Raw genomic sequence first — 15,361 nt, forward strand, 5'->3', positions numbered from 1 at the left:
TTTGTGCTTACGAAAACCACCAAATAAATATGTAGCGTAACTTAAGCATTACTCAATTTATTCCATGGACATAAATCTTCGGGCCTCGCAAACAAAATTCCAGCAGCTCGTTTTTGAAAGTTTAACGCGAGGAACGTTTGCGTCGCTTCAAGAACTATCGAAACTCTTCAACAACGTTAATAAATGTAACAGCGACTGCATATTCTTTTTCGCCATTGTTTCACCGTTATTAAGACCACAAACTCTGCTACAAATATTCAAGTTTTCTTGTCAAGGCTTTATTAACTGATGCACAAACAGGAACACATAAGGTAATTCGGCTTGAATAAGCCGAGAATTTAACCTACCAACTTGAGTCTCAAACAATCTTCCAAAAAAGTCATCGCTCGGAACAACAAACCAAACTACCAGGAGTATCCTACAAATCAGAAATACCAACTGGGTTGGCTTCAAGGCCTGCATGGTGTTGTACCTTTGCGTAGCGTTTGAGAATACCTGCGAGTTTTCTGTGAGGAAACTGTAAGTTGCTTGTCGCCTCCCTGAACTTCCTCGACGATTTGATAAATTTTCCATGGAGAGGATGTCTTAATTAGGGTTATCTATCTTTGATAATCTCGTTAATTATGTATAAATTAAAGATTGGGGCCTTTCAATCTATTTTAAAAGGATTTTCAAGTCATAACAAGTTTGCTGATCAAAAGGACAGGTCGTCTCAAATTAATACCACTGTGGCAATATCCTCAGCATGGTCCACAGCACACTATAAAGCCCGGAAGTCTACGAGGAATAACACAAATCACCAAATTTTTACCAATATTCATAGAGCCCGATATACTGCCTCAAAGGCCTCCAAATTCTGGTAAAACAAACATTCATATTGTAACCATGAAGCTGTCATAATATGCAAGATATGTCTGGTTAAGATTTCATCGGGAAAAAAACATTTTAGTTCACACGTTTCGTTTTGGTGTGTGATAGCTGGATTTCCCTTCTCCATCTGTCCCTTTTGTTTTTTTCGAGGGAGACTATTTTGAGCGCCGTTTTTATGTGACTCGTCTTTCGGGCCCGGTTAGAATGACACCAATTTAGAGGACATATGGCTTGAACAAGAAATGATCCTTCCGTTTCAAGCCAGCAGTACACCTTTTGCCCTTCAAGAACGCAAGATAAATTTTCATTAGTGCCATTTTAAAGGTTGAATAACAGGAAAGTGCTATAAAGTTAGCGAGAAGACAACCATAATTACGGTTTAGAATTTAATGTAGGCTGTTTGCATAAATACAAAAATCCATTTACACTAAGATACTTCCTTTAATGTAAAGTGCATTCCTTAATTCTTTTGTGCAATCAGTCATGACAGGTTTCCTGTATTCTTCAAAGGCAAAAGGTTTAGTGGCGGAGGCGTCAACCAAAACGCAAAAGACCAGCTAGAAAAAGAAGGGATCCGTTCCTCCGAAGAGATTCGCGTGATATTTTTTTTTTGTTTTTAGAGAAATACACCAAATACATCATATTATGAATAATTTATTCATCTACTGTACGCTATATAATTGTTCATACTCAGTTACTCATTGACTGAAGATGGCATATGCTACCAAAAAAATGTCTTTCAAAAAAGTTGTGCATTTCTTACAATGTCTATCACACTTGCTATTGAAGGATCGTTCTCATATACGACACTTGCTATTATTGCAACCAAATACACCAATATACTTTCATTTTAATGTAAAGTACATTCTTTGATGTTACTGTGCAAGGGATTATGACAGCTCTCAGCTACATAAACAACATTAGAATTTCAATTAAGTTTGCTTCGCGGTTTTTAGCAAAGCGAGATGTAGGTTTTCATAGACCTAGACCATTGAGCGCATATTCGAACAGTTATATTCGGCCTGCTCCTAACAGAATTTCCTGGCGTTTATCTCCCAATGGAATGCCGTGAAGTATTGTTTCTTCCCGTCCAAAACGCGGAAGACCAGCTGCCAAAAGGATCCGTTCCTTCGGAGCAATTTGCACGATATTTTTTCCATTTCTTTTTAAAGTGAGATGTATCGGTTTGTGAATCAGTGAAGTTTTGGTTTTAGTTTAATGCAATCGTCGGAAAAATTTTAAAAGAGCGAGAATTTTGCCAAATTTCGGTTTGCTTAAAATGAGAAAATATTCCACAATTTGCCTGGCAGGAATAGAGCCCAGTCAATCATTATGAAAATACAGTTTGAGCAGGTAATTTGAAAATTGGCAATTTATTCATCAATGTCAGTTAGGTTATAGTGATTGGAATTCGGGTGTTTTCTGAACTTCAAGAAAACTTCCCTTTTCACGCGAAAAATGATTCAATTTACAAGCTGATCTCCATAAAATACCACTATAACAGGAATTTTTGCCAGAGTCTTGTTTCTCAGTTTGGTTTCTTTCGCGGAAAGTTTGAGGATATATAATTACATGATTCCATTCAAGTTTCAAAAGCAACTTAAAACAATTCTTGCATTCTACAGATTTTTGACCACGATCCTGATATTCAATAGTGATCGTGTCAAATTTACTACTTTCCCTGGTACATAAAAAAGGGAGTTTTAAGCACTTTCAAAAATTTTTTTCCGAAGGCCTTCGACCATATACATGCCCACCTATGCCTGGCTGCCACATACTGGGTGATAATAGTGAAGAGCAATCTTTAAAAAAAAAATAACGCCGGCGGAGATTTCTTTCGTTCTCGTGACCAGTGGCAATTGTAGTAATTGCGCTGCCCTCGGTCAGTACGTCGTGACCTCAAGTCAAATATACTTTCCCCTACGGCCCTCCCACTCAATCAATAAGTAAAAAGTACGCGTGTTCGGCTCGCAAGAGACACTGCGCAGGTGCAAATTAGCAACGTGCTCTCGAATAGTCGTTGTCAAAAAACTCAATTGTACCTGAATAACTTCCCAAATTTCATTGATATTTCTCCTCCTCACTTGCCACAGAAAATGACTGGTATTCTGCAAATGCAGTTCCACCACGGACGTCTTTCAAGTCAACATGAAACTTGTTGCTGCTGCTTGCAGTCAGGTGATGTATCTTGTCCAGTCCGAGCCAAAACTCGCCGTTCAGATTGCCGAAGCCCTCCTTGTATTCATTCCAAGCTAGGAAGAAATCTACAGCGCCGTCAAATCTCTTTTGAAATACCGTCCATCCTCCCCCAGCCGTCATCTTATCACAGAAGACTTCAAATTCACCCAAACCATCTGGATCGATGTTATAAACTCTAGTTATCTTGTAGCCAGACTTGGAAATTTCGAGAGAGCTCTTAGAGCAGCAAGCGCAAGACATTTTAACTAACATTTATTACAATTGTATATGTAAATTAGTTCCCTTTTAGGTTTGATTTTATTGTATAGTTCTATTACATAATTTGTACACCTTTGCAATTCAGCTTCCAGCTGCCATTAAGGTATTCTTCATAATAAACGTCTATCTATCTATCTATCTATCTATCTATCTATCTATCTAGAAGCTACAAGAGAGAACTTTCGATTTTATGTCATTGGGATTACAGCCTAACGGAATCTAAATGGGGATCTGGAAAATAAATTTTGCTTCCAGCAACTTAGAATCTCTGTAGAACATTCGGTTCTAATATTTTATCCATGTCGATAAAACTTAGCTTTTTCTTATCAACCTACTCAGAGATTCATAAACGAATAATTATCCTTATCTCTGCAAATCATGCCTTTTGAAAACGAAAATATTTTTAAGAATTAGTTTTTAAAAGCAATTGATCAGCAATTGGTCAGCATGAAGATTATCATCACCATCTTTCGCCGTAGTCTTCTTTGTTATCAATCTTTTGGAGTCTGGTTCCACATTTGCTTAATAATCACCATAACTTTACCTCTGAGAGAAGCTTTTTGTCTGTTGTTGGTTTTGGCTAGTCTCTAGGCTCATTGACAATTTTAAGCTGCCACATTTTCCTTCAGATTGATTGCTTGTAGCTATATGCACTGAATTGTTATTGTAATAAGTACTTATGTGATTGATGACTTTTTCCTTTGTATCCTGGATGACACTTTCCGCCGTTTATCTGTTCGTTTCTATCACGGGAAACATGGACGCAGGTGGCCTGGGTCAAAGTCAAGAATGTGTTTTCCAGTTTTGAAAGTTTTTTTAAGAATATGGTTAGTTAAGTTAGTCAGTTAGCAAGTCATTTCAGTATAATTAAGCCATTCGTTTATATTTAGAATGTAGTTTCTATATGAATTCAAGTTCCGGAGTTATTTAGGTTTACGCTGTTGCCATAAGTTTCCGAATTGTGACAGTCTTGTCTAACTTCCTCAAGTGGACGTGCTAAGTTTGTCTACCGACCTTTCTTTGGACTAAACGAAAGATGTTGTTTTGGCCAACGTAGTCAGAGGTTGATTCAGGTAATGGGTAGCATTATGATGAAGTATTTTTTTTTCCTTTCGAAAGTCTCGTAAAATTGTTCTAATAGCAAATGTTTAATCTCCCAATTGAGGTCAGCCAGCTGGCATGCCCACCTGTATCTATCAACAGTGAATACGTAACCATGTTCGTTGGAGCTTCCTTAGTAGAGGGTGGAGAGCAGAGTAGAGAAGAACTGGTGTAGACAGTAAGTAAGTAAGTAAACTTGATTTAAGGAGGGTAGCCCATTTAGCTGAAGGGCTGTTATCCAGAGGGGTCCTGAGACAGTGTGCAAAAGCATAGAGTTGAAATGAGTGTTTATGAACACAAGTCAGTGAGAGGAAGTATTCAGTGAGAATCAAAGTGTAAGAACCTAAGAGATTAAATAAAGTTATACAGAATGAGGTCAACTTGAATGTAAGTAGGTGACATTTCGGGCGTTAGCCCTTTGTTACGGGTTTTGCCGCCTTTTTTTTTGTCAGTGGGCCCTGGGACCCACTCGGTCAGCTTAGCTTCTCAGGCCCGTTCGGTTGAGAGTTCGTGTGTTGCGTTTTTTAGTTTCGGTAGGTTTCACTTTGTTACCTCAGTTTGTCAGTTTATCATTCATCGCAGCACCATCCATGAAAGTTTTCATTCTTCCATTATTTTATTGTTTTCTCCTTGTCGTATTTTCTGTTTTCTGTTTTCGTTTCATCGTTTTCTGTATTTTATTTACATGTAGTTTCACCATTCGACACTGAAGGTAGATAAACATCGGTTTGCACACTCTTCGTGTTTCGGTTGAACACTGCGCTGAGAACGCGACACCCTTCGCCATTGGCTCATTTATGACTTGACCAAGTAAGGCATAATCTGCGAAGAGAAGTCTTTAGGTGCAATTTGTTTATGTAAACATGATAAAATTAGACTGGTTCGAGCCGGCTTTATTACTTACAAACTCGAAACTTAAAAACGCTCCACAGAAGTCTCTAATTGCCCCAACGAACAAAACTAAAAGAAATATGCCAAAAATCACAAAGCTCAGCTTATTAAGACGCAAGCCTTGTATGTTTTTTCTTCTCTTCGAAGCCTTTAAGAATACTTGCTGCAGACCTCGGCCTCGTTACCAGCGCAACCTCCTTGTGGACAAAGTTTCCTTCGTAGGTATCATTTTAACATAAATTATTAAAATTTATGTTCAAATGAAACCTATGCTGCTTCCAATTTGATGTAACCTTTAACAAGTTCAGTGAACATAAATATAATATCCGATGCCTTGCTTATTAAAAAGTTAAGAAAACATGTATTTGGCACGATGCCACAGCTGTATACTCCTCAGATGGTTGGAGAAATGTTCATCAGCTAAAGAATATTCAGCCCTGTTGCCTCACTTTCATTCAGTGCTTGGACACAAGTCGGGAAAACTGGGTCGGGTACATGTACTCGAGGCTCAGTTAGTAGCAACCATCTAACAACAAAAAGGTGTCTTTAAAGTATCCCATCGCTAAGAGATTATAAACAGTTTATAATCTCTTGCCATCACATTTCTAAAAAAGGAAATTCCCATGAAAACTCTCCAAAAAAATAGCAGTAAAGAAAGGAAAAATATTTATAGACTGTTCGAACCGCAAAAGAACTTCTATTTGCTTATTTTATACGCTTTGTATAGAATGTTTACAAGACTACCAGTTAAGGCCCCTGTCGATACTATAGAGTCAGACTGGTTTCTGACTTAAAATACTGTGCTTTTATCCCGTCGATTTAAATCTTGAAAATATGCCATAAGGTTTGTAAATCGGATTTGGTTATCCGCTTCCATTATTGTTAGTGGTGGGCTCGAAGTTTTGCTTTCAGATGCACAGGGTAAGCTCTACAATATTTATATAGAACTCGGCTCACAGAGGTTCTTTGTCTTCCAATGACAAGGTATACACTTCTCCTTTACAAAAAACTTCTTCCTCTCTCACAGCTGATCGTGACTTGTCACATGCAACCAATCTACTGCATCACGTAAGATTCCTATTTTCGTCTTAGAATAGTCGTCCAAAAAAAAAAACAAACAAACCGAAATGAAAAACCAAATGAAGCTTTCTCCTCTCCCTTAGAGAGCGGATTGAGAGCTTCATGTACTATTTAAAAAAAGAGCAGCAGTGTTTCATCGGGTTTAAAAACACGAGAAGTAGCCGAGTGTTTTTAGACCCGATAAAATACGTGTTGCGAGTTTTTTAAATAGCTTCAAAGACCCGTGCCTCTCTAGGGATTTTTCTAAACGTGATTTGAATGCATTAAAAGTTAATTACATACAGAGGGGAAAAGTGCTCCTTGTTCGGCTGCTGTTAAAGTTCAGAAAGCTTTTCCTTGAAATGTTGTGAACAATGGGAAATTGTAAAAGAACGAATTTCTGTTCTAACAAGAATTTATCAGGAAAATAAACTTTGTTGTTTACTGCGTTTAATGTTTTTGTATGCTGCCTTTTGGGGAATAATTTGGTATTATAATTAACGTGATCTTTATATAAAGATCTCTAGTGATCTTTATGTAAAGATCACAGTAATCATATTTTCATTTATTTAATAATTCAGTGTGATTTCGTTGTTTATGAATTGTACCCCGATTTCCCCTGAGACCGAAATCAAAACCCTCTCCGGGCTTTTCAGAATGATCATTCTGTACCGGCTTTAGAGGTTAATACACGTGATCGATTTGCCTCGTGTGATAGGCTAATAAGTTCATGACTTATTAATGAGTTTTTGAAACGTTAATAATGATAGCTGTAATAATCGTGCCGTAGTTCCATTTCCGATCCATAATGTCTAACGGAACTTGAAAGATTCTTTTGAGCTTCTTAGAGGTTCAGTGCTAAAGAATGGAGCATAAAATTAACAAAAAAGCAATTCGCTGTGTAGAAGGGTAGAAGTAACTAATGAATTCGAGAAATTCGTGTTTTCTTTACACCAGTAGGCTTACTCATCGATTAGAAAAAATGTGCGCGCATGTATTGCAACTGTGCGAGTTTTTTTTTGCTTTCGCCAAAATCAAGAGTTTACTCTTGAGCAAAATAATATAAGAAGGAAATCACTGATAGCTTAAAAACAGGTGTTATTTTTCGAATTTTCTACTCGTGAATCGTGGATCGTTTCTCCGTTTCACTAGGATTTCATGGTTACTATCCTCAAGATTGCGAGAACTAAGTCCTAGGTTTATGATTGACTCGCGCTACACTGAAATGTATTTATAACATTCTTTGTGCCATTATGTGTGGTAAAAAGCTGACCACGGCCGCAAGCCAAGCACTGTTGTAAAGTTGAAGTACTTGTTCTTGTTTACGGCGTTATCAGAGAGAGTATTGACGGGTATGCCAGTCCGTAGCTCCGATAAGGATCAGCGCGCCTTTTTCAGTCGTCATCGTGTAACGTTGAAGAACACACCATTTTACCCTAAATATATCCTTGACCCAAGAATGGGAGCACAGACTCGTGGCAAATACCTTTACTGGATATGTTTTTACTTCTTTGTTTCCACTCAGTTCAAGCTGAATTTCATAATCATGACGGTTTTGCTTGGAGCTGTTCTTGTGGCTTTGTCAGTACAAAATATATTGTGTGCAAACACTGAACTTTGTTTTTATTATGAACACATGTACATGCAGGGTACATACTTTTTCTGAAGTGTAGTGAGAACCAAATTTTGGGCTGAATAAATGCCCCCAGTGACCTTAATTTGTTGTATTTCTTTCTGTAAAGCCTCAAAGAGCTTGTGAGTAAACACAGCGCCACAATGAATTTGATTTTCTTGGAAACATCAGTTGTGATCTATTTCGTTTTTGCGTGTTAGTTTTCACCGGGCGGTCTACGCGTGAAAATATTAGCGAGAGTTGTGAAACAGAGGGTAAAATAAACATTCGTTACTCTTCAAGCGGAATTATATGTGAAAGTTCCCAAACAATAATTTTTTAATATACATTGAGCCTCAGAAGTCCTTTGGACCAGTTTTCAGCTCACACCTCATAACAGACTTAAAATTATTTTTCTAGTGCCAACAAATAATTCCCTTGTGGTCCACCTGGCCATTCAGGTTTGAACGGTCGCACGCATTGAACCACCAACCGCCAGCATAGAGAGAGACAGAGTTACTGCTTGGCGAGGAGTCATTATCCTGATCATCTGTGCTGAATACTAAGCCCCGATGATAAATGAGAGAATCGCCAACCGTGCTCAGAGAAACATTTAAAATTTTATGGTAACGCGCTGACTAAAGTGAATAATTTCTTTTTATTTATGAAAACATGCGTACATGAAAACATTCCCCCGAAGGACTGTAATGTCATACACAGAAAAAGCCTATAAAGTCCTGTGCAAAATTCGAAACAATTCCTTGGGACCTCAATAAGAAAATATATTCCCTAAAATCAATTTCTGTATGTTTACAATTTTCTCGGTGTTCGAACAGGCGTTGAAGTAATAATTGATATTTCACGGGAGAATATAACAAAGAAAATTTCGTCGCAATACAGAGTTTGAGAAATGTTACTTAATTGATACTTACGTTTATGACACCACTTTCCAGCATATCCCGGATGACACTAGCTGCTCTTAATTTGTTTTCCTTTAAAGTGCTACTGAAACGTAATTTTCATATCCGAGATTTTTGCAATATTATAGAGGTTGAACGTTATTTGCAAACGCTGTGTACTTTTTTTGGGCCAAAGCATAGCGGAAAGTACATTTTTAACAATTCGAAGTTCACCGGCTGAGATCAAAATTGGCGGCCATCTTGGCGCGGCCAAAACAGCCCTGTGAAGTCACTGGTTGTGTACTTCTGTGAAAGAAGGGTAAAAGCATGGTGTGTGGCTTGCATGTTGGGAGGCCGAAAAACAGGATTTCGGGCAAAATGCCATCCTCGTCTTATTCATCGGCCGCCACATCGGCATCTTGGCTATCTGCGAGAGGTTCGCCTGGATAGGGAGCAAAATTCCCGACTGATACCGAGAACGAATCTCTACCAGTCTATTTAGTTAATCGGAAACTGACGAGATCCACAAGATTAGGATCGAAACCGCGGTCTTGCTTGACCATCTACAGAAAATGTCGAAAGACATTATAACGGTAGATGGGCTACTAAAGGCCCCGGGCCAAAGCAATGCCATTCAGAGAATGAAGAAAACATGGAAGCCTCATACGACACCGCCACTGAAGATGATCTACTCGACAAGTCTGAGGATAACGAACAAATCCCTCTGTACCAAATGCCTCGCAGAACATGCCCAGAATCCCTACAATATAGGGCGAGGGCCAAAATAAGAGCAGATGAGGATTTCAAAAATGAGATAAAGCAAATCCTTAACAACGCGGAGCAAGAAACAGTAAAGGCGATCATGTGCTTCTATGAACGTGAAATCGGTCGTTTTAATACCGAAATAAAGAAAAGAAAACGAGCCAAAACGGCTGGAGCACTGAACACTAAGAACTGTAGTACAATCGAATCAGCGCGCGTGACGCAAGCTGAAAGCAATCAAGACAACTTAACGATCGAGACAGTCAAAAAAATAGCACATCTACAAAGTAGATCTAATAGTACATCTACAAAGGCGAACGATTCGAAAAAGACGCAATCCCTGATGTGCGTACTCAGTGCCACACATAAAGCAAATTCTCATGAAAAACTGGCATTTAATAGAAACACAACCACTACTGAGCGAACTATACAAAAATCCGCCGCTCGTATCTTACAAAAGAGGGCGGTCGCTCAAAGACATACTCGTGAGGGCTAAACTTTGAATAGGCTACTCTAAACACACGCTTGGGAGTCGTGTAGGCCTGTCAACCCCATTTTACGTCACCATCTTCCTCTTCGCTACTGGAGACAACTTCGCTTCGTTCAGAAGAAGATTCACTTGACAAAACTTCAATATCTGCCATCTCCTTCGCCCACGAATACAAACAAACAGTGAGCGAAATAAACAACGTTATCGGAGTGAACACAACCAGTGACGTCATCAATCCATTTCGCTCGGTACCAGGGCCCGGACATGGTTTTGTGTAAAATTTTTGATTTGAACTGTTAAAAAAGATATCTTTCGCTTCTTTTTAGCCAAAGCAAATTATCTCATGATGATCAGCATATTCAAAACTACAGGTTAGAGCAAATATTTCAGATACGAAAATTTCGTTTCAGTAGCACTTTAATTTTTGCTCTTGGGAAACGTCAACATAGGCGGTCTAGGTCGGGTTGATTAGTGGTTTGTAGAAGTTCCTCTTTAAATTTTTAATGGTTACATAAACACGCAAACTCTTCGCGAATCTTTGATACTACCACGATAACATTCATCTAAGACATGCAGAGGATCGTTTTCCCTCTAAGTTCACAGGTACATTATGGGCGAGGTCTTGTTCAGACCTACAATCAGCGACAAAATTGTTGACACTTTGACCTTTTCAAACCCCCATTTGTTCAAATTCATACCTTTTGACCTTGTTAACCTAGCCTATTCACTCCTTCATCAAAACTTCATCATCGAGAATCTGGAGCATGCGTTTGATGAAAAGTAAAATATTTTGAAAATTAAGTGGCTATAAATGCACCTTTATCTTGTACTGCATGCTCAGCATCTGTTTATCAGACAAGTATTTCCTGCTCTACATTATAAATTAAAATAAATGTATATCCTCTCCACAAAAAAGTCAATTTCCTCTGGGGTGATACGGATTTTTGAAATTTCGCCGGCGTTTGCTCGGTTAGAGAATAGCACTAGCAACCTAGATCCGATCAGTTGTTCTATGAGAGGAACTGGCTCGAATTTTGCAACAACAGCTGTGCATGGATTGAGATTTGTACCTTTAGAAGAAGGACCCATTTGCGACGTAGGTTTAGTTCACTTTAGCTGGCAATTGTCGACTTTTTTATCAAAATTTTAACCAACCGCGCAACCGTTTGCACTTTGTCTCTCGTCTTTTTGATTCCAAAGGCTCGTGGGTAGCGAGATGTGAATGTCATAAACCGAATGGGTAGATAGCATGTATCCTCCGTCGACTTTCTGGAGGAGGTTTTTAGAAAAATGGTTGACTAAGCTATTTCCACAGGCGAAAAGGACAGACGATTCTACAGAATAAAGAATTATTAGAAGGGTTTATATGAAACGCACTCAATATTTACGCACGTCTTAAATCTGTGCGTGCCTTATGACTTTTTTTATAGCGATTACGCAAATTTTAAAGGTTTGCTCAGTAATTACTCATTGCTCAAAAGCTATGAGACGAAATCAAGTAAAAAATGCCAAGAAGTACACCGATACAAAAAACGTTTTACAAAGGAACAAGCAAAACGCGTCTGACTCTCTTTTGCATAACAATGTTTCGCCTTTATTAAGACTACAAACTCAGCTGCAAATATACAATTTTTCTTTTGAAGGCTTTATCGGCAGCTCTAACTTTGAATCACGACCTACCGACTTGTGATTTGTTTAAGAACAGCAGCAAGACAACTATAGCAAAAGCCTACTTAGAGTTACTCTCCTTGTAGTTTCTTTCTTCTCATCTTTTGTTTGACACGGAATAATCGATACTGAACCTTAGAAGTCCTTTGGGCGAATCTTCATCTCAGACCTCTTAAGAGACTCACGATTATTTTTCCAGTCATACCAAGAGACTCCCTTACTGTCGGATTTGCCTTTAAGATACAAGCCATTGAGGTTTGAGCGATGGCAATGATTGTACCACCAGGCTCCTTTAAAAGAAGAGGCACAGTTAGCACTTAGGTGGGCGTCATTATCCCGATCTTTGGTGGTAAATGCTGAGCCATTATGATAACTGAAAGAATCTCCAGCCGTGCCTGAAAATCAAGTTTTAAAAATTCTTCTCAAACTCATTAATTATTCATATGGTGATCATCCAACCAAGACACGCCAATTTCGTCACTTGCACGTGATTTGAAACCCCACTGAAAAGCTGGAATTATGCGCTATCCACGAGTTTCTTATAACATCAAACGCTTGAGTTTGATGAAGCATCAAACTCTAGTGAACTCATTTCTTAATTCAAATAACAACAACAAACTTGCCGACTTGTAGAAAAATTGGTGATCATTTCCATATTGTTTTATTCCCGAGGCGCGATTAAAAAGCTACTTTAAAAAAAAATCGAGCATTGGGTTTGATCAGGATTTCCAAACACTCGAAAATAACTTTGCTGAAATTAAACGATTAACTTATGCAAACTCCGCTGCGGTCACTCATGAGATATCAAGTTGAACACGAGAAAGGAAATTCCTCATCTACAAGCAACCATGTATTATTTTGTTTATGGTATTAACACCATAGGCCTCCACTAACAGGAGAATTCGACAAACAACCTTGAACTGAGAAGGGTGAACACTTTGCTATTCCCTCGAGCTGCCCAGTGAGTAGTCTAGGTGTGCGTTAAAAATAGTAAAATCATAGTCAAATTTTATATAAGTACCTGAATAGCTTCCCAAACTCAGCCGGTATTTCGCATTCTCACTCGCCACAGAAAATGAACTGAACTCTGCAAACGCTGTTTCACCATGGAAGTCTTCCAAGTTAACACGAAGCTTTTTATTGTTGCTTGCAGCCGTCAGGCGATGAATCTTGTCCAGTCCGAGCCAAAACTCGCCTTTCATATTGCCGAAGCCCCTTTTGTAGTCATCCCAAGTGCGGAAGAAATCTACAGCGCCGTTATATCTCTTCTGAAACACCGTCCATCCTCCGCCGGCTGTTTTATGATCACAGAAGACTTCAATTTCTCCCAAACCATCGGGATCGATTCTGTACACACCACCAATCTTGTCGCCAGACTTGTAGGCTTCAGCGCAGTTCTTGTAAACCACTAAATCAATAATGTAAATAAATTAATAAGAGGAATCAGCTTATGATAGAAAACACTAAATCTATTATATCATCTCCAAGGAAAGAATACACCAAATATTTTGCAATGAAAGGTCTGATTTCCCAGAACCCTTTACTGGCTTGCCCCGCATCAGTTTGTTCCCCTCCAATGTTGTATTTGTAAGCTGTGTGAAATGTCGGTTTAGGTATGTTTACAACTTTCTCGGATTTCGGACCTGTGTTGAAATGATAATTTATACTTCACGGCGGAGATCAAGCGACCGAATTTCCCAAATATAGCAAGAAAATTTCGTTGAAGTTCAGAGTTAGAGAATTGTTGTAGTACTTACGTCTATGACACCATTTTCCAAAATATCCCGGATTACACTTGCCGCTCTTTGTTTGTCTTTTTTGCTCTTTGGATACGTCGGCACAGGTGGCCTGGGTCAGGTTAATTAGTGCTTGTTAGAAATCTTTCCCTAATTTTTTATGGCTATATAAACGCAAAAACGCTTCGTTAATCTCTAATGATTCCACAGCATTTATAGAGGTATGGGCGGAAGAGTGTTTAGAGCTATCCTTTACATAGGCGAGGCCTTGCTCAGATCTAACTTGAAAATATAATTATCACAAAATATACTTTAAACTGACCTGAACAGAGCCAAAATACGTCGATCCTTTCTTCCGATTAAAATCACCCGGCTTCATTTGCCGAGTTGTGTTATTCAGTTCACAAATGTATTTTGCATGATTGCCTTTGGGATGAATATTAAACGACTTGCAACTGTTATTTGCCATACATTTAAGCTGGCATTCAAACTCGTCAAGAACATCAGTTTTGTTCGTGACGTGACCAACTAAGGCATGACCTGCGAATTGAGAAAGGTTTGTGCGCGCAATTAGCTGATTCACAAACAAGAACTCCTAGGGTAATTCAGCTTGTCTGAAACGAGCATTTAAAGGTTACCGTGCACCTTCAGGAGTGTCTCGCGTGCAAGCGATGTAGCGCGTCCAGTTTAAACTGTACATATCTTAACCCCTATATCAAATTAAAGCTTATGGGACTGGCTATCAGACTATACAAAAAATTTTGAAAAAAAATGAATTGTCGAATTTTTCACGACTTCTAAATGCGAGCGCCCGAATCACCTTTTGAACGTTACATGTTAAAGCGAATTTTGGTTTTCGCTTATTTGATGTGTTCCTCCGTTTCCGGGGCCAAGGCGCTAAAAAAACGTGTCTGCGGTTTGCCATATTCAATTTCAGTGAAAAGTTACAGAAAATGTTTGAAGTAGGATTAAAAAAATGTGGATTGATCGTACAAAAATCGCTCTTGAAAAAAAAAGTATTTAGAAATGATAAATTCGGAGACATGCTTTTGTTGTTTATATGTAAAACTAGCTACTGTCAAAATTTGAGAGCAATCGAACGAATTCCCTTTGAATTGTAGCTCTTAAAAGGTGATTCGGGCGCTCGCATTTAGAAATCGTGAAAAATTCGACGATTCATTTTTTTCAAAATTTTTGGTATAGTCTGATAGCCAGTCCTATAAGCTTTAATTTGATATGGGGGTTTAGATATGTACAGTTTAAACCGGACGCGCTACATCGCTTGCAGGCGAGACAGCCCTGAAGGTGCACGGTAGCCTTAACTTACCAACTTGAGCCTCAAAAATACTTCCACAAAAGTCATCGTCCGCCACAACAAACCAAACTATCAGGAATATCCTACAAGTCACAAAAAGCAATTGAGGTATTGAAGCCTGCATGGCATTGCTCCTCTGCGAGGCGTTTGAGAATACTGTAGAACTTTCTGGGAGAAAAAAAAAATAGATCGTCGCCTCCCAGTACTTCCACGAGGACTGGATCAATTTGCTTTTGAGAAAATGCTTTAAAAAAATGAATTTTCTTTATTATTGATAGCCGTTTTAATTATTTATGTCAATGTAAAACAATCGGGCCTTTTAGTCTATTTTTTATAGATGGTTGGTCATAATAGGTTTTGTAAAGAAGGGAATACGAAGCAAGACCTCTCCTATGAATGCTTTGGGGTCATTACTGGCAACCGGGATGGTCGAAAATGAACTTCTGACAGTCAACCATATTGTCGTCACGTAAAATATATGCAAAGTTTGGAGTCTAATAT

At 38.6% G+C, this 15,361-nt stretch overlaps 1 protein-coding gene and 1 long non-coding RNA gene across 3 annotated transcripts; one reads left to right on the forward strand and one right to left on the reverse strand.

Moving 5' to 3' along the window:
• The first annotated feature begins 701 nt into the window (after window positions 1-701).
• Window positions 702-3,465, forward strand: LOC148733773 (uncharacterized). Its single transcript, XR_016000840.1, has 2 exons — window positions 702-859; window positions 2,964-3,465. It is a non-coding gene; the product is annotated as an uncharacterized LOC148733773 (long non-coding RNA).
• An 8,247-nt stretch (window positions 3,466-11,712) lies between these two features.
• Window positions 11,713-15,078, reverse strand: LOC148733774 (techylectin-5B-like). Of its 2 annotated transcripts, none has more exons than XM_088759065.1 (5): window positions 14,873-15,078; window positions 13,868-14,085; window positions 13,567-13,657; window positions 12,831-13,217; window positions 11,713-12,099 (listed from the first exon to the last, which is right to left on the reverse strand). In XM_088759065.1, exons 1-5 carry the CDS (start codon window positions 14,982-14,984, stop codon window positions 11,945-11,947), a joined length of 963 nt encoding a protein of 320 aa, XP_088615191.1. In that variant the 5' UTR covers window positions 14,985-15,078; the 3' UTR covers window positions 11,713-11,944. The 2 variants fall into 2 exon arrangements, with proteins under 2 accessions (XP_088615191.1, XP_088615190.1); XM_088759064.1 differs by having other exon boundaries at window positions 11,713-12,204.
• Window positions 15,079-15,361: the final 283 nt, after the last annotated feature.

Source organism: Stylophora pistillata, chromosome 4 (assembly GCF_964205215.1).
Source record: "Stylophora pistillata chromosome 4, jaStyPist1.2, whole genome shotgun sequence".
Taxonomy (NCBI): Eukaryota; Metazoa; Cnidaria; class Anthozoa; order Scleractinia; family Pocilloporidae; genus Stylophora; species Stylophora pistillata.